At 37.8% G+C, this 19,062-nt stretch overlaps 1 protein-coding gene across 1 annotated transcript in view; it reads left to right on the plus strand.

Moving 5' to 3' along the window:
• Positions 1–19,062, plus strand: part of ADAM9 (ADAM metallopeptidase domain 9) — a 106,308-nt gene that overhangs the window by 54,060 nt on the left and 33,186 nt on the right. Inside the window, exons 12-15 of the mRNA XM_030833762.3 lie at positions 1,465–1,636; positions 7,828–7,920; positions 8,955–9,150; positions 12,051–12,156. Coding sequence (XP_030689622.1) covers positions 1,465–1,636; positions 7,828–7,920; positions 8,955–9,150; positions 12,051–12,156 — 567 coding nt within the window. The remainder of the gene's footprint in view (positions 1–1,464; positions 1,637–7,827; positions 7,921–8,954; positions 9,151–12,050; positions 12,157–19,062) is intronic.

Here is a 19,062-nt window from a genome sequence, read left to right on the forward strand (position 1 = left end):
AAGAACCTTTACTATGGAAGACAAATAAAACTTAATTCTAGAGAGGACTAGATAATTTTTGAGGTCTCTTCTGATGCTGAGATTTATGATTCTGTGAATATTTTCTGTATCTTCTGCCATTTTATTTTTTGCCATTTTATTTTATTTTATTTTATTTTTTTGTGTGTGGTACGCGGGCCTCTCACTGTTGTGGCCTCTCCCGTTGCGGAGCACAGGCTCCGGACGCGCAGGCTCAGTGGCCATGGCTCACAGGCCCAGCCGCTCCGCGGCATGTGGGATCTTCCCAGACCGGGGCACGAACCCGTGTCCCCTGCATCGGCAGCCAGACTCTCAACCACTGTGCCACCAGGGAAACCCCTGCCGTTTTTTTTTTTCCCCGCCATGTCTCGCGGTTTGCAGGATCTTTGTTCCCCAACCAGAGACTGAACCTGGACCCTTGGTAGGGAAAGCATGGAGTCTTAACCACTGGACAGCCAGGGAACTTCCTCTGCCATTTTATTTTATTTTATTTTATTTATTTATTTATTTATTGTTATGCGGGCCTCTCACTGTTGTGGCCTCTCCCATTGCGGAGCACAGGCTCCGGACGCGCAGGCTCAGCGGCCATGGCTCACGGGCCTAGCCGCTCCGCGGCATGTGGGATCTTCCCGGACCGGGGCACGAACCCATGTCCCCTGCATCGGCAGGCGGACTCCCAACCACTGCGCCACCAGGGAAGCCCCCTCTGCCATTTTAAATGTTCACTTCTTTTTTTTTTTTTTTTAACATCTTTATTGGAGTATAATTGCTTTACAGTGGTATGTTAGTTTCAGCTTCACAACAAAATGAATCAGTTATATATATACATATATTCCCATATCTCTTCCCGCTTGCGTCTCCCTCCCTCCCACCCTCCCTATCCCACCCCTCCAGGCGGTCACAAAGCACGGAGCTGATCTCCCTGTGCTATGCGGCTGCTTCCCACTAGCTATCTACCTTACGTTTGGTAGTGTATATATGTCCATGCCTCTTTATCGCTTTGTCACTGTTTACCCTTCCCCCTCCCCATAGCCTCAAGTCCATTCTCTAGTAAGTCTGTGTCTTTATTCCTGTTTCACCCCTAGGTTTTTCATGACATTTTTTTTTTTTTAAATTCCATATATATGTGTTAGCATACAGTATTTGTCTCTCTCTTTCTGACTGACTTCACTCTGTATGACAGACTCTAGGTCTATCCACCTCATTACAAATAGCTCAATTTCGTCTCTTTTTATGGCTGAGTAATATTCCATTGTATATATGTGCCACATCTTCTTTATCCATTCATCCGATGATGGACACTTAGGTTGTTTCCATCTCTGGGCTATTGTAAATAGAGCTGCAATGAATTAAATGTTCACTTCTTGTTGGTTGAAGACATGACTTAAGATTTTCAAAGTGAGTAATTGCTATGACTTAAGATCTTTTTCTTCATGTTTATTACAGAGGTTCCAGAAACTTCAGCACCTGCAGTGCAGAAGACTTTGAGAAGTTAACTTTAAATAAAGGTGGAAACTGCCTTCTTAATATTCCAAAGCCTGACGAAGCTTACAGCGCTCCTTTCTGTGGTAATAAATTGGTGGACCCTGGGGAAGAGTGTGACTGCGGTACTCCAAAGGTCAGTTTAATGTGTGATGTTTGCTTTGCGAAGTTACCTTGGGATTTGCAAAAGAATAAAATAGCTCGCTTTGGGCAACTCTAGCATAGGAGCTAAAGTAAAATATAGTGGCAAAATGAGGAGTGGTATTTTGCTTGTGGGCATAATGTTCCTGGGATTGATCATCCCCTCCTTCCTAGAACATAACCAATGGTGTCATCTGTTTTGGTGTCCAGGAAAGCACCATGTTTATTCTTCTGTTTTTTGCTACCTTCTACCATTTCTGTTATGGTTACTGAGTCATTTATTGATTTTAAAGAACGAATCAGTTTTTCTCTTGGCTCTTTACTTAGAAACTTTTACTATTCTGGCACTGCCATTGCAGAAACATTTATTCAGTTGACCTCATTTTAATAATAAATTGAAGCTGGCCCATTGTCCAGAGTTCTTCATTAACAAAGTTCTTGCAACTCAAATTAACATCCTCCCTTTAGTAAGCTTCAGTTCACCTACCGCTCTCTGGCTTTCTCACACCTGTTGCCCACACTTACTGCCATAAGTCTGTGCCCGTCTTTATTCTTCTTCTTCTATATCTTAGCCATTCTCCTCTCAAAATGGCCTACTTAAGACTTCCTAGACAAGGCTTAGGAGGAAAAAAAGTTTTAATTAAATTTCAAAAATTAAAAAAATTTAAATTTTAAAGAAATTGGTTCAATTGTATGTAAACTTTACTATATTCTCAATCTTTTCCACAAGTGCTGCTTCTTCTCCCTTACCTGACCACACATCCCTGGCTTTTGCCAGAAGGCTTTACATTCTAGAAAGGCAGTACGTTTTTTTGGTTTTGTTTTCTGCGGCGGAGGGGCACGCCGCTTGGCTTGTGAGATCTTAGTTTCCCAAACAGGGGTCTAACCTGGGCCCGCGGCAGTGAGAGCACAGAGTCCTAACCACTGGACCACTAGGGAATTGCCAGGCAGTATGTATTTTATGACGAAATTGTCATGGGCCTTCATTGCACTATTGCTGCATGTCAGCAGCCTCTGCTAAATGTTTTCCATGGTGTGATCCTCACAATAACTCTAGGAGGTTGATATTTCTTTATATTCTCATTTTCAAGTGAGGCAAATAAAGCCTAATGAGGTTATGTTTAGTCTCTAAATTAATGTTATACTGTTAGGATGACCAAGCTCTTCTTTCCAGGCATTCTCCTAAAATATTATATATGTTTTGATTTCTCCTGACTATTTACTTCATTATCGAACTAATTGAAATAGTCTATATTTGCTTCTCGAGCTTTTGCACTACAAATTACTCTTGAAAAAAGTACCTCTTCCCCCCAAATATCACAGGTGTTTTTCTTGGTATAAAAGTTTCAAATAGCAAGCACAAGCAAAATTTCCCTTTATTTCTCCCATACATTTTTTCCCTTCCTTCTGCAGTGGTAACCATTCTTATGAGTTCAGTGTGTCTCTTTATAGATTTTATCCTATGCATTTATATACCTATATACAGTATGAACATTTGTACCATAGTTGGGTTTGTTTCAGGATTTTATTTTTTTACATAAATGAAATCCAACTTAATACATTGCACGCAGAGGTTTTTTTTCTATTAATATATCCTACAGATTTTTCCCACGTCATTATGTTATTTACACATAATCCTTTAATCTGCTGATTAGTATTTCAGTATAAGGATATACTGTGATTTATTTCACCATACTCTCATTAAAGGGCATTTACTCACTGTAGTTAGTATTTTTCTGTTGCAAACAGTACATCCTTGTATATGCTCCGTGTGTGTGTGTGTGTGTGTGCATACATACATATACAAGTATTTATCTAAGATAATTACATAAAGGTAGAATTATTGAATTGCAAAGTATGCATGTTTTTAATTTTATTAGAGACTACCAAATTTCCTACAAAAAGGCTGTGTCAGTTTGCACTTTTACCAACAATATGTCATGGCATTTAGTGTCCCCCATAGTTTTGTTAACTGAGCAAGGTACAAGTTTTACTCGTGTTTCAAGATTATCATCATATAGCCCCTCTATAATTTTTTCTAGCATTTTTGTAATTACGGTTTTTTGTATTAGCTCTATAATTGGTGTGGGGGGGTCATGTGGAGTGAGCTAGAGAATTAACTTTTACCCATTAATTGTCAGTTATTGCAAAACCATTTAAAATGGTACTTTCACCATAAACAAAATTCCTGTATACATAGTCTATTTCCGGATTCTCTTTTCTTTTATGAAGCCATCTGTCTGTCTTGCACAGTAGTTGTGAAAAAAAATTAACAGCTGTATTGAAGTATAATTGAATACAGTGTCAAAAAAAACCCACCCCAAATTCGGACTTAGATAAGAAAAGGCTTTATCCAGAAGAAAGACTATTGTAGTAGGGAGAACACACTGACCTCAGACATCTGGAAGCGTCTCAAAATCAAACAAAAAGGTTTTTCTTTTATAGGGTAAATGTGGGAGCAAACAGAGATAAGCAGAATCTTTTATGGGGAAGCTGGATAAGCAGGGGAGAAAAGCCAGTGAGGTCTGATGGGAAGTTGTCTTTTGGTCAGCTGATTGCCAGGAGAAGCTGGGAAGGGGTGGGGATACTTGTTCCCTTTTTTTTTGTGGAGACAAACAGAGTTCAAGGGCCTATATAGGAAAGAGAGAAGGCTCACTAAAGTTTGGTCAAGACAAAGCAAAGGGTAAGAAACAGGCAATTATAAACACTTGTCAACAATGAACTGCACCCATTTAACACATACAAGTTAGGTTTTGATACCTGTTTGCCTATGTGAAACATATGTTTTTGTGCTTTTGGTGTTACATCTAAGAAATCTTTGCCTAGTCCAAGATTTCAAATGTTTTCTCCTAGAAGCTTTATCATTTTAGGTTTTTTTAAAAAATAACTTTATTTCGATTTTATTTATTTATTTTTGGTTGCATTAGGTCTTTGTTGCTGCACACAGGCTTTCTCTAGTTGTGGTGGGGGGGGCTACCCTTCGTTGCGGTGCACAGTCTTCTCATTGCAGCGTCTTCTCTTGTTGCGGAGCACAGGCTCCAGGCGTGCGGGCTTTGCTAGTTGTGGCACGTGGGCTCAGTAGTTGTGGCTCACGGGCTCTAGAGCACAGGCTCAGTAGTTGTGGCGCATGGGCTTTGTTGCTCCACGGCATGTGGGATCTTCCCGGACCAGGGCTCGAACCTCTGTCCCCTGCATTGGCAGGTGGACTCTTAACCACTGTGCCACCAGGGGAGTCCATTGTTTTAGGTTTTACATTTAGGTTTATGATACATTTTGACTTAATATTTTGTATGGTGCAAGGTATAGATCATTTTTCAAATTTTCAAATTTTTATTATGAAATTATTATAAACTGACAGACCATTGGAAAAACAGTCCAAAGAGTCCTATGTATTTTTTGCTCAGTTTCCCCCAAAGGGTGACAAATTATATAGTTATAGTGCAGTATAAAAACCAGGACACTGACATTGGTATGTTAACTAGATTACAGACTTTATTGAGCTTTTACCATTTTAACCTGCATTGGTGTGTGTGTGTGTGTGTGAACTTTTATGCCGTTTTATTCCATATATAGATTTATGTAACCACCACCTCAATTAAAATACAGAACTGTTCCGTCACCACAAAAGAACACCCTCCTGCTACCTTGTTGTAATTACACCCACCCTGACTCCAGCCCTTATCCCTGCCCCTGGCTTCCATCTGTGGTTTTGCCATTTCAATAATGTTTGCCATTTCAATAATAAATAGAGGGACTTCCCTGGTGGTCCAGTGGTTAGGACTTTGCCTGCCAATGAAGGGGGTGTGGGTTCAATCCCTGGTCAGGGAGTTAAGATTCCACATGCCTCGGGCCAAAAAACCAAAGCATAAAACAGAAGCAATGTTGTAACAAATTCAATAAAGACTTAAAAGAAATAATAATAAATGGAGGGACTTCCCTGGTGGTCCAGTGGTAAAGAATCCGCCTTACAATGCAGGGGACGCATGTTCGATCCCTGGTCAGGGAACTAAGATCCCACATGCCTTGGGGCAACTAAGTCTGCGCACCACAAACAATGAGCTCACGCGCCTCAAACAAGCTCATGCGCCTCAACTAGAGAGCCCGCATGCTGCAAACTACAGAGCCCAAGTGGCTGGAGCCACAACTAGAGAAGAGAAAACCCACATGCCACAACTAGAGAGAAGCTCGAGAGCTGCAATGAAGAGCCTGCACGCCGCAACAAAAGATCCCACACGCCTCAATGAAGATCCCACATGCTGCAACTAAGACGCGACACAGCCAAAAATAAATAAATAATCTTTAAAAATAATAATAATAAATGGAATCATACAACATATAACCTTTTGAGACTGACTTTTTTTCACTAAGCGTAATGCCTTTGAGGTCAGTCTAGGTTGTTGCATGTGTTAATATTTTTTTAATTTTTTATTAGCGAGTAACAGTCCATTGTATGGATATTACTTCAGAGATTTGCAATAATGTTTAGGGTGGTATTTCCACCAGCTCTAAGGGCCTATCTGAAGTTTGTTTAACCATTCACCCATCAAAGGATATCTAGGTTGTTTCTAACATTTTGCTATTATGAATAAAGCTGCCATGAATTATAGTCCACTCTTTATCATCAGAGAATTAAAAATATGGTCTTCATGAGTAAACATATGAAGAATCTCAGCAGAGAAATGTATAATAAAGAACCAAATGGAAATTATAGAACTAAAAAGTCTAATAAATGAAAGATTCACTGGGTAGAATTAATAGCAGATTAGGATGGCATAAAAAGAGTCAATGAACATGAAGTAGAACAAAAGAAATAATCCAATCTAAAGAAAAAAGAAGAAAGATTAAAGAAAAATGAACAGAGCATCAGGGACATGTAGGCAATATCAAAGAGCCTAATGTAATTATAAGTGAAATCCCAAGAGAAGAGTGAGAATGAGATGGGAAAAGTATTCAAAGAAATAATGGCTGAAAATTTCCCATATTTAACAGAAAATGTTAAGTTACAATTCTAAAACACTAAGTAAAGCCAAATCAGAATCATTACTAAGAACAATTGTAGGCACATTGTAATCAAAGTGCTGAGATAAGCAGAAAATAATGCAAGAAGTCAGAAGAAAATGGGGAACAAATGTATACATGGCAGCTGATTTTGGGAGCAGAAGACAGTAGAACAGCAGATTTATGGTTCTGAAAGGAAGAAACCGTCAGCCTAGAATTCTGCAACATAGGAAAATAAATATTCTTCAAAAATTAAAGCTTAGAGCCCCTGCCCCCTTCTCTCCTCCTCCTCCTTTCTCCTGTCTTCTTCTTTCCCCCTCTCCTTTCTCCTTCCCTTCTCAAACAATTCATACCTGAAGACATTAGTTGGAACATAGGAGAGTAGATGTCACTGGGTGGAAGGTTCGGAGCAGGGGTAGGGAGCCATGGTGGGCCAAAGTGGGGTGAGAGAAGCCAAGCAAGATAAAAAGAATGTCCACATGGGTGCAAATTCACCCAACAGAGAAGTCAGACCTTGAGCATGAAGAGAAGTGCATTTATGGATGCTTAATTTCCTGTGATCATTAAACACACTGTTATAGACTGAATGTTTGTGTCCCCCAAATTCATATGTTGAAGCCCTAACCCCCAAGTATGTCTGTATTTGGAGAAGGGATCTCTAGGAAAGTAATTAAGGTTAAATGAGGTCATAAGAGTGGGCCTTGATCTGATAGGATTAGAGTCCTTATAAAAAAGAGACACTGGAGAGTTTGCTTGCTTTCTCTCTGAACACATGCACTGAAGAAAGGCCATGTGAGCACACAGCAAGAAGGCAGCTGTCTGCAAGCCAAGGAAGAGAGTCTGTGCCAGAAACTGAATTGGCTGGAACTTTCATCTTGGCCCTCTAGCCTTCAGAGCTGACGTAATAAATTTCTTTTGTTTAAGTCATTAGTCTATGGTATCTTGTTCTGACAATCCCAGCAGACTAAGACACATACTCTCTGTGATTTCAGTCCTTTGAAATATGTTGAGACCTAGATAATAGCTAAAGAGTCACTGATAAATCCAGAAGGATAGTAAGGGACTGTTTCCAGAGAGTAACTGTTACAGTCAGGTTAGAAGGAAGCATAGGTCTAAGATAAGAATTTTATTAATGAATATTGATGGCAATAATTTATTTCTTTATTGACAGTCATTTTCTCTTCACAGGAATGTGAATTGGACCCTTGTTGTGAAGGAAGTACTTGTAAACTTAAATCATCTGCTGAATGTGCATATGGCGACTGTTGTCAAGACTGTTGGGTAGGGAATTCCTCCGTATTTGGAAAAAATAGAAAAAGGAAAAATATGCATATATCAAAATTGGTTTTCTCTGATCTGTAAGAGAGCACTATTTTTATTACATGATTACATGAAAAGTTTTATGACACTTGTTTGCAGTTTTGTGTCATGTTCTTTTATGACAAATGGTCTAGAGAGAATTTTTTTCTTAAGTAAAAACATTTTTTTTTCTGATTTAAGAGTGATCTATGTTTTTCATTAAGAATTCAACAATAGAAAGTAGACACTGAAAGACCCTCTATCATTTTACCCTCTTCAGGTAGCCATTGTTTGATAATTTGTTGTTAGTCACTTTTTCCTATGTAAATGTGAGTATGAGTGTGTGTGTAGGTGTGTGTCTGTGTGAAAGTGTGTAAACATGGGTATACATATTTTTACTATGTACTTTTTTCAGTAAGATACCATGGATTTTCTTCCATTCATGTAGTTCTACAAGGTTATATAGTTAGTATTCCTTTGTATGGCTGTACCATAATTTCTTTATCTGGTCTACCAATGATGGACATTTAGATAGCTTCCAATATTTGCTTATAAGTGGAATTGTTGGGACAGAGTATGCATATGAAAATTTTTGACACGCATTTTATATACCTTCTACAAATGTGCCAGTCTGTAATTGCCAGTCTAATCAATACACTGATTACTGTACAGTGTACAGTATAGATTACATCCGCACTATTTTTGTTTCCTCATACTAACATTGGTTGCTAGCCAGTGTTACAATCCAGGTTAGTTTGATAGTTGTAAAGTGCTTTTATATCTTAGTTTAATTTGCATTTCTTTTGGTTATCAATGAGGCTATGCTTTTTCATTTTCCATGTTTCATGACTTTTATGAATAGCCTATTACGGGCCTTTGTTCATTTTTCTATTGGGTTGTTTAATCTTTTGTTTTTGTTAGAACTTTTTATAGATATAAATATTGTGGTTTCCAATTTGATTAATTTGTGGGAATTTTCCTGATATTCCTTTTCAATTTCAATCCCATTACCCTAGTTCCTTCCAGGAGGTACTTTGTGCCGAGGAAAAACCAATGAATGTGATGTTCCAGAATATTGCAACGGTTCTTCTCAGTTCTGTCAGCCAGATGTTTTTATTCAGAATGGATACCCTTGCCAGAATAACAGAGCCTATTGTTACAATGGCATGTGCCAATATTATGATGCTCAGTGTCAAGTCATCTTTGGCTCAAGTAAGATATGTTATTTATATTGATTGCTGTGACTTTATTTTTTTGTTTTAGTTTTTGTTAAAAATGGAAAGCAAACGTTATTGCTAAAATTGAAATTCTCCCGTTTCCTCTCTCCTATCATGTTACCCTCTTTCCTTCTCTGTAGGCAATCATGGTCATTAATTTGATGTGTCCAAGTTCAGTTGGTGATTTTTGTTTTTATCACACTTTCTCACCTCTCTATCCTGTGTATATTAACATTATGTGTATACATATATATACACAGTATTGTATTCTAGCTTTAATAAATTCATGTAAATAGTATGGGGACATACATATGGGTCTTCTGTTTTCATTGTTCACTCAAAATGTTTTTGCAATCCATCTGTATTGCTATATTTAGATCACAGAGCATTAGAGTATTCTATTATATAAATGGAATCCATTCTTTTCCTAGTAGTATTTAATATATTTTTTATTGTGTCTCTTTTTAACTATTTCATTTTTATCAAAGTTATACATACAGTAGATTAAAGAGCCAAATCATTCACAAGATTTTATGAAAAAGTAAAGTGTGCCTCCCCATAATAGCCCCATCCCTTAAGGCAACCATTTCTACCTTTTCTTGCTGATTTCTAGCCGATTACTTTGTTACTTACTTGCTCCAGGTCTTTAGATAATTTCTTGGTAATGCTACTTTTGGATTTTTCCATTCTAGTTATTAACTGTTAATTTTTCACTGTAGAGGATGAGAATTTTATGTCTTACCTTCTCTTCTCTCAACACTTGTCAACTCTCATCCTACTCATGCTCATTTTTCATTCTCCATCCTCTTAATATGGATTAATTATAATTTTAGGTAGAACAGTGTTGACTGTTGTGATTTATAACAAACCAAAAAAAATTGGTCTTTGTCCAGTTCCTGGCATGAGCTCCTAAAACCCTTGGAATTTCCCAAGTGATGAGAGCTGTAAAAGTGTCTTTTGTTATGTCAATGAAGTGACTTTTGGAAAGTCCCTCAGTGACATAAGGATGGGGCTGGTTGCCAGGGAACTAACCCTGTGATTAGCGGTTGGAACTTTCAGCTCCCCCACCTCTGGGACTGGAGATTGCCGTACTCACAAGTGGCCAGTGATTTAATCAATCATGTCTATGTAATGAAGCCTCCATGAAAACCCCAAAGGACAGGGTTTGGAGAGCTTCTGGCTTGGTGAACAAGTGGAGATGCAGGGAGTGTCACACTTGGCGGGGCCTGGAACCTCCAGGCCCCTTTCTCTATATCTTGCGTATGCATCTCTTCCATCTGGCTGTTCCTGAGTTATATTCTTTGATAATACACCAGTAATCTAGTGAGTAAAATGTTTCTCTGAGTTCTGTGAGCCACTCTAGCAAATTAATCAAACCCAAGGAGGGGGTGGGTCATGGGAACCTTGATCAGATAGGGTCGGAGGAGAGAAGACTAAGCATGAAATGGGACTTCCTTTATGTTAATCAGGTCATGGGACACAGTGGTAGAGAGCTGTGAACTTCTGATATATTTTGCAGGAATGGACAGGTTATTGCAGACCAAAAAAGTACTTACAGATAGGCATTTTAGAGAAGCAAATGCTATTATTTAGCAAGTATATTATCTTTGTAGAGGTCTGCAAAAAAGTCTAGGACGATCGAAGGAACAACATTATTGGGGGGGGCTTGTTATTAATTTAGTCACTTTTTCCTGATATAAATGTGAGTGTGAGCATGTGCTTAGCTAGAGTTACTGCCATGTGACGTTTATCCTGTGCAAGTATTCTGCATCCATTGTCAGATTACTTGATCCTCCACTTCTTTTTTCTTCCAACTCCTTTCACCTCATATCCATTTTCTTGTAAACTGAACAACCTAGTATCAGGTGTGTAAGACAGACACATGAATTTCCATTATTAGATAGAATGTACTGCCATTTTGGCTTCAAAATATTTACAAATAAAATATTTTTAGGAATACGTAATTAAGTGGAAAAATCAAACATTAAGTGGTACATATATAAAATATAAGAAAACAAGAATGGATTGATACTTTATTAGCTGTCACGGCTATTTGTCAATGTAATTAATACCTAAATTAAGCATCCATATATGGTAAGTTAAAAAAAATAATACCTGGAAGTGTTTTCACCAACCCTCCCAGCCTGATCTAACCAGGGGTGCAGTAGACCTGTGTTTGAGAGCAGTGAGAATTAATATGCTGAAAGTGCTACCATACTGTGCATGGTTTTTAATTTCATCATGGTTAATATAAATTTATTTATTTATTTCTGGCTGCGTTGGGTCTTTGTTGCTGCGCGCAGGCTTTCTCTAGTTGCAGCGAGCGGGGGCTACTCTTCACTGCGTGTGTAGACTTCTCCTTGTGGTGGCTTCTCTTGTTGTGGAGCACGGGCTCTAGGCACTTGGGCTTCAGTAGTTGTGGCTCGCGGGCTCAGTAGTTGTGGCTCGTGGGCTTAGTTGCTCCGCAGCATGTGGGATCTTCCCGGACCAGGGCTTGAACCCATGTCCCCTGCATTGGCAGGCGGATTCTTAACCACTGCACCACCAGCCAAGTCCCATCATGGTTAATAATTTCACCTTGTTTAATGACACTTCTTTGAGGACTTGAGTCCAGGCTAACTTTTAAGTACCATCTAAGCTTTATTTTCACATTTTGTTGTCAATTATAAAATGTGGAACAAAATGTTTTATATGTAGGCCCTGAAACCTTTTCAGAGGTGTTGAGGCAGTTTATCCAGGCGTATGGACTGTCGTAGGGAATACTTTTATTTCTGAATTAAATTGCCATAACTTAAAAATATATTTTTTTTAAATTTTAATCTTATTGGGGTATAGTTGATTTACAATGTTGTATTAGTTTCAGGTGTACAAAAAAAATTTTTTTTGCTGTTCCAGAAGCCAAGGCTGCTCCAAGGGATTGTTTCATTGATGTGAATTCCAAAGGTGACAGATTTGGCAATTGTGGTTTCTCTGGCAATGAATACAAGAAGTGTGCCACTGGGTAAGTGGAGGCAAGAGTGTAAAAGAATATGAAAGGTTGTAAGATCAGCCATCTTTAGCATCTTTTACAGCTCCTTGTGACTGCCGACTTTTCTCCCCCTTAAACATCTAACTTTTCAAATTTAACAATTTTGTAAAACATGACTTCAGAGAGATTCTGAATAGGAAGGGTAAAATTATTCATACCTTTTGACATTACCTGTCTAAAATATAATGATTTTTAGAATGTTACTTTTGTTTATCCTGTTCTACAATAAGAAGCCCAAATAAACACTCTTCTCCCTCTTCCTTTCATTAAAAGATTATGCTGCTAAATCCATACGTAGAGGTATCTGCAGAATTAATTCTGGACTTTATCATTTTCTTCTGGCTCTATATAATTTGAAAGTGACAAATTAAAAGCCTTTTTTGTTTCTATAACATTTGCACATCGTAAAAAAATTAAAATTATTACAAAAATATAAACAAAAGTTATCCATAATCTGTCTGTATGTATTCAGTAATTTCAGTGTATGTCTTCCTTTTTTTTGTTGTTTCTGTGCACTATACATACACACACTAACATTTTGTATAGTTGGAATTATTCTATAATACTGTGCTTCTCTTCTACTCACTTCACCTCCTACTCTGCCAATTAAGCTAAGCAACTGAGGTAAAACAATGCTTACTAAGAAGAAATAACAACCGTGACCTCCGTGTTCCAAAATCCAACAGACATCTTTAGGTCTTCATGCTTCTGGACCTTTCGGTAGCATTCAACTCTGTTGACCATTTTCTCCTTGAAGAAACCCCTTTCCTTGGCTTTTGTGTAGAATATTCTTCTAGTATTTTTTTTTCTGTTTCCAGATGCTCCTTTAATGTATTTATTTGTAGGCTCATCTTTCTCTACTGAGCCATTAAATGTGAAATACTTCAGCTCTACTGGTCTACATGTCATCCTCTGCCACAGGGCCTTGGCACGTGCTGTTCCTTCTGCCTGACATGCTCTCCTCTCTCTGCCATTTTAAGTACAACTTCTCTGAGAAAGACTTCCTCAACTTCCTTAACAGGGTCAGATGTCCCTCTTATAGATGTTCTTAATGCTGTGTGCTTTTATTTTTTTTAACGTTAGCCAAATTATGTTGTTCTAATTCTTTACAAATTAGTTATCCACATAAAGTATACTTCACAGAATATTTAGAATATACCTTTCTTGATATATAAAACAGAGTAGGTTGAAGGAAGTTAGAAAAACAAGAAAGTATTTCAAAAGAGGGTATGAACATAACTGTTTTGACTACCTTGTATAGTCTCAAAACTAGTTGTAGATATAAGTTCTCTTGCATTTATATAGCACTCTTTTTCTGGGGAAGTCAAACTATTATTCTTAATAAATTTTTAGTATATTTAAATTGCACGGGAAGGTTTTATGTCCAAACCATTGCTTTAGCAAGAATAATCACTTAAAAGTGATACTGCCTTAGAAAAGATATTGGGTCGGCCAAAAAGTTTGTTCGGTTTTAAGTACAAATAAAAGACACATTTTAAATTTTCACGAAGAACTTTATTGAACAACATATTCACTGACAGAATGAACTTTTTGTCCAATCCAATAGGTAGTGTAATAGGTAATTTTCCAGATAAAGGGAAGGTCAGATACAAAACCAGTTATAGGCACAGCATTTTTAAGATTCTTTTGTGGTGTTTAGAAAAGACCAAGGAGGGCTCTGTCCTGCACTTGGAGGAATTGGACCCATCTTGGCTAACATGATTAGGCTAAATCAAAATGAAAAAAGTAGCAATTTGAAAGTTGAAGGATGAATTGGTTAAAAAGTTGTATGTTTCTCTTTCATTGAATTTGATGTGTTGTATTTTCCTTATTGTTCAGTTCATAATATTTTCTAAGTTATACTGTGATTTCTCCTTTGACTCATGTGTTATTAAAAGTATATTGCTAATTTCCAAAAATTGGGAATATTCTGGTTATCCGTTTTTGATTTCTAGTTTAATTCCATTGAGAACATACTCTCTATGATTTCAGTTCTTTTCAATTTATTGAGATGTGAATTAGTGTCCAGCATATAGTCTATTTTGGTGAATGTTCCATGTTCAATTAAAAAGAAAAGAGTATCTTGCAGTTGTTGGATATATTATTCCATAAATGTCAAGTTAATTAATGGTCTTGTTCAGATCTTGTATATTTTGGGTGTGTGTGTGTTTATCTGTTTACCCTTCAGTTTCTGAGACAGGTGTGTTAAAATCCCCAGCTGTGATTATGACGTTGTCTATTTCTCCTTTTAGTTCTATAAATTTTTGCTGTATGTGTTTTGAAGTGTGTTCTTCAGTGCTTATGTTATTAGGTGCATACACATTTAGGATTGTTATGTCTTCTGGAGAACTGATCCTTTCATTACTACCAAATTTAATACTTCAGATTTTTTTTTTGTAGTATTTGTCTCATAAGACATCTCATTTGTTTAAGTGACCATCTGGTTACCACCCTTGTCACTACACTGTAAAGTCCATTCTGTGTTTAACATAGTGCCTGGCACATTGTCATAGTAAGTGCCTATTAACTGTTTGTTGAACGAATGAGGGAACAGATGATATATCTAATGGGTGGAATTAGTGTGACTAATTGAATGAGCTGAGCTAGACCTTGGGATAAGTGGATTGATGCAGACCTGGAAGGGGCTTGCTACATATGCCTCATCCTTGTCTTTAGCCTGGTCCCGTTTCCATATTTTTATGAATATCTTGATGAAAATATAGCAACTACATTTACAAAACTTAAATTACTGGGTAGCTGATTTGAAAAGCATTTTATAATAGTAATATAAGAATAATGTAATATAGTCATTAGGAATACACATTTGAAGTTAGACTCTGGGTTTGAATACTGCTTTAACCACTTAAGATCTCTGAGACTTTGGACACGTTACTTCGCTTACATACTTCATTTTTCTCTTCTGTAAAATGGAAATAATAATGGTACCTATTTCTAAGTATTGTTTTAAAGACTGAATGAGTTGGTGGATGTTAATACTAAGAAGAGTACCCGGTTCATTGTAGGACTTATCATCATCATCATCACACTCTTTATAATCATCCCCATCATAGAAAATGCATAAAATCTAGAAAAGTCTCAAGACACTGGTCACATATGGTCCTGTCATCCAGAGATACTCTGTTAAAGTTTTATTGTTATTTCCTTCTCATGTGTATTCATAAGCATATAAATATGTATCATACACATATATACACACACATATGTGTACTCAGAGACCCATATCTGTGTGTATAAACAAAATTGCATAGTATGATTTATACTGTTTTATAAGTTGATGTGTTTACTCTCCACTCTATTAAGGGCATTTATAGGATATACCCAGCTTCTTTTAACCATTTCCTTATGTTAGAAATGTATGTTTTTTCCAGTAATTTGTTTTTTTAAACAAGGCTGTGATAAATACAATTTAAGTATTTATGTCTCTGATTGTTTCTTTAGTAGATTTTTCTCAAAAGAAAATGGAAGATAGTTTTAAAGGCTCTTCATAGATGCTTCTAAATTGACCTTCAAAACGTTTGACTGATTTATACTTCCACTACCCCCTCATCAATGTCAGAGTATTGTCTTAAGAAATACTTTTCCAATTTGTTACATCAAATAGATATTTCATTCTTGCTTTGAATGAATTTGTAAATACTTATTTAATTTCTTGTTGTTGTTTTTCAAAAATGTTTAAAGGGATATAGAGAAAATGTGGTTTCCACTCTTACTCTCTTTCTCCCTCTTCCCACCCTGCTCTTCAGGTGTGTCTTTGAGCTTTTTGTCTGCCTCTCCAGGGTTTCTTATGCACATATACACTCCTACTCCCCACCGACTCCCACCCCCTACTGTGCACATTGTCTTGTTCCATTTCACCAAAAGAGCTGGCCTCTCTTGCAGAACAAGATGGTGTCGTCCTTTTAAACTATTTGTTTATTTACATTTTTTATATTTTTATACAATTTTTAAGGGTTCCTTTCCATTTACATTTATTACAGAATATTGGCTATATTCCCCATGTTGTATTGTACAAATACATCCTTGAGCCATTCTTTTTTTTTTTTTTTGCGGTACGCGGGCCTCTCACTGTTGTGGCCTCTCCCGTTGCGCAGCACAGGCTCCGGACGCGCAGGCTCAGCGGCCATGGCTCCCGGGCGCAGCCGCTCTGCGGCATGTGGGATCCTCCCGGACCGAGGCACGAACCCGCGTCCCCTGCATCGGCAGGCGGACTCTCAACCACTGCGCCACCAGGGAAGCCCCCTTGAGCCATTCTTAACATTCAATAGTTTGTTAAACTTTTTAAATGAAAAGTTTTAAATACACAGAGGAGTAGAAAGAATAGTATGATGAACACCCATATATCCTAGATTAAAACACTGTTAATATTTTATCATATTTACCTTGTCTAGATTTTGCTGAACCATTTTTAAGTAAATTATCAGCATTATGTTGCATCACTCCTAAATTCTTGAGTATTCATCTCCAACATATAAGCCCGTTCTCAATACTGTTATCATACCTAACAAAATTCAGAGTTTCCTAATGTAATGTAATCCCTGGTCAGTATTGACATTTCTCCAATTGTCCATGTCCTCAAATTGTCTTTCATAGCTGTTTTTTTTTCCCACATCAGGACTCAAACAAGGTTCACACATTGCATTTAGTTGTCATGTCACTTAAGGCACTTTAAAAAAAAATAATAATTAATTTTATTTTTGGCTGCATTGGGTCTTCGTTGCTGCGAGCAGGCTTTCTCTAGTTGCGGCGAGCCGGGGCTACTCTTCGTTGTGGTGCGCGGGCTTCTCATTGCGGTGGCTTCTCTTGTTGCAGAGCACGGGCTCTAGGCACGCGGGCTTCAGTAGTTGTGGCTCGCGGGCTCTAGAGCGCAGGCTCAGTAGTTGTGGTGCACCAACTTAGTTGCTCCGCGGCATGTGGGATCTTGCTGGACCAGGGCTCAAACTTGTGTTCCCTGCGTTGGCAGGCAGATTCTTAACCACTGTGCCACCAGGGAAGCCCCACTTAAGTCACTTTTAATCTAAAATATTCTTCTTCAGTTTATTTATTTTTTTCTTTTCAATGACAGTGACCTGAGGAAATGACTGGGCCAGTGGTCTTTTAGGGTGGCCCACGTTCTGGATTTGTTTGGTAGTTCCTTCTCAACGTTGCTTAACTTGCGTCTTTATTCCCTGAATTTTCTATACATCAGAAGTTAAACCTAAAGTCTTAATTAGATTCAGGTTAAACATTTTGAATACTTTGTAAGTATTTGACTACTTTGTAAGTGGTAGATGATGTCAAGGAGGCACATAATTCTGGATTGTCTTATTATTACTGTTACTAAGTGGCAATGACCAGATCTTGCTCTTGTAAAGTTAGGTCTTTCCCACTGCAACTATCAATTAATATGTGGAGTGATGATTTTGTACCGTATAAATATCCAGTTTCCCACCAGTGTTTCACCTCATGGTTTAAGCGTGCATTGATGATCCTTGCCTGAAGCAGTTATTCTGTTGGTGCTTGCAATATAATTTTTATTACTATAACAATGAGCATCTCTTAGCTTTGTAGGCTGTTTGCATGTCTTACTTTGTGAATTGCCTATTTGCATCTTTGCTAATTTTTTTCTGTTGAAGTGACTATCCTTTTAATGATTTGTGACAGTTTTCTTTTAATATGTTAAGAGTATTTTCCTTTTACTTCTTAATATGTCAGTAAGACGATACATGAGACATTACGTATATCATAGCAGCATGAATTTTGGTAGGTTCCAGTAGATGCTAACTGAGATCTGCTTTCTTCTATGCTTTGTTTTAGAGGTTTTCATATCTAATTTCAACTAATTATGTGAGATAGGCATCATTATTTAGGTCTTGTTTTTCAGATGAAGAAACTGAACTTAAAGTTTAAGCACTTTACTCAGGTTACCTCGTGAATAAATGGTGACATAAGAATAAATGTAAAGATGGGACAAAATAACTAACTCTTAAGTGAAGGATGGAAGGAAGAGGAGGCTTAGTAGCAGCATGTGCAAAAAGTAAATAGGGGTGTTAGCTGAGGATAAATTCAAGGACGTCAATAATGTAATGTAGTTACCATAAGAGCTACTGTCATCCTGGGCTTCATAGAAGTACAGTATCTAGAATAAAGGAAATGACAGTTCATCTTGTTCTTTGCTTGTCAGGCTGTAACTGAAACTTCATATTTTACTCTGAGCACTGTGTTTCAAGAGGGAGTGAGACAAACTAGAACATATTTAGAGGGGAGCTTCCTTGTTGCATGAGAAATGATTGTAGACTATTGTCCTGTGAAGTAAGTAATTAGGACCTATGTGATAATTGTCCTAAAAAGCTGCCATGTGGAGGAAAGAAAAGACATTATCTGTGTGGTCTCATGTTGAAGATCTGGGACCAATGAGGAAAAGTTATAGGGAGAAAGATTTTAACTCAAGAAGTAAAAGATATGGGCTTCCCTGGTGGCGCAGTGGTTGAGAATCTGCCTGCCAATGCAGGGGACACAGGTTCGAGCCCTGGTCTGGGAGGATCCCACATGCCGCGGAGCAACTAGGCCCGTGAGCCACAACTACTGAGCCTGCGCGTCTGGAGCCTGTGCTCCGCAACAAGAGAGGCCGCGATAGTGAGAGGCCCGCGCACCGCGATGAAGAGTGGCCCCCGCTTGCCACAACTAGAGAAAGCCCACGCACAGAAATGAAGACCCAACACAGCAAAAATAAATAAATTAAAAAAAGAAAAAAGAAGTAAAAGATATGATAGCTGGTATGAGAATATTTAGGAGGTGATGAATTAGAGGAATTGGAAAACAATATCCTATAATGACTTGGCAGTGATAGCATAGGGGAGATTTAAGAATAGGGTAGGTGCT

This window comes from Globicephala melas, chromosome 21 (genome assembly GCF_963455315.2).
Source record: "Globicephala melas chromosome 21, mGloMel1.2, whole genome shotgun sequence".
NCBI classification, from domain to species: Eukaryota; Metazoa; Chordata; class Mammalia; order Artiodactyla; family Delphinidae; genus Globicephala; species Globicephala melas.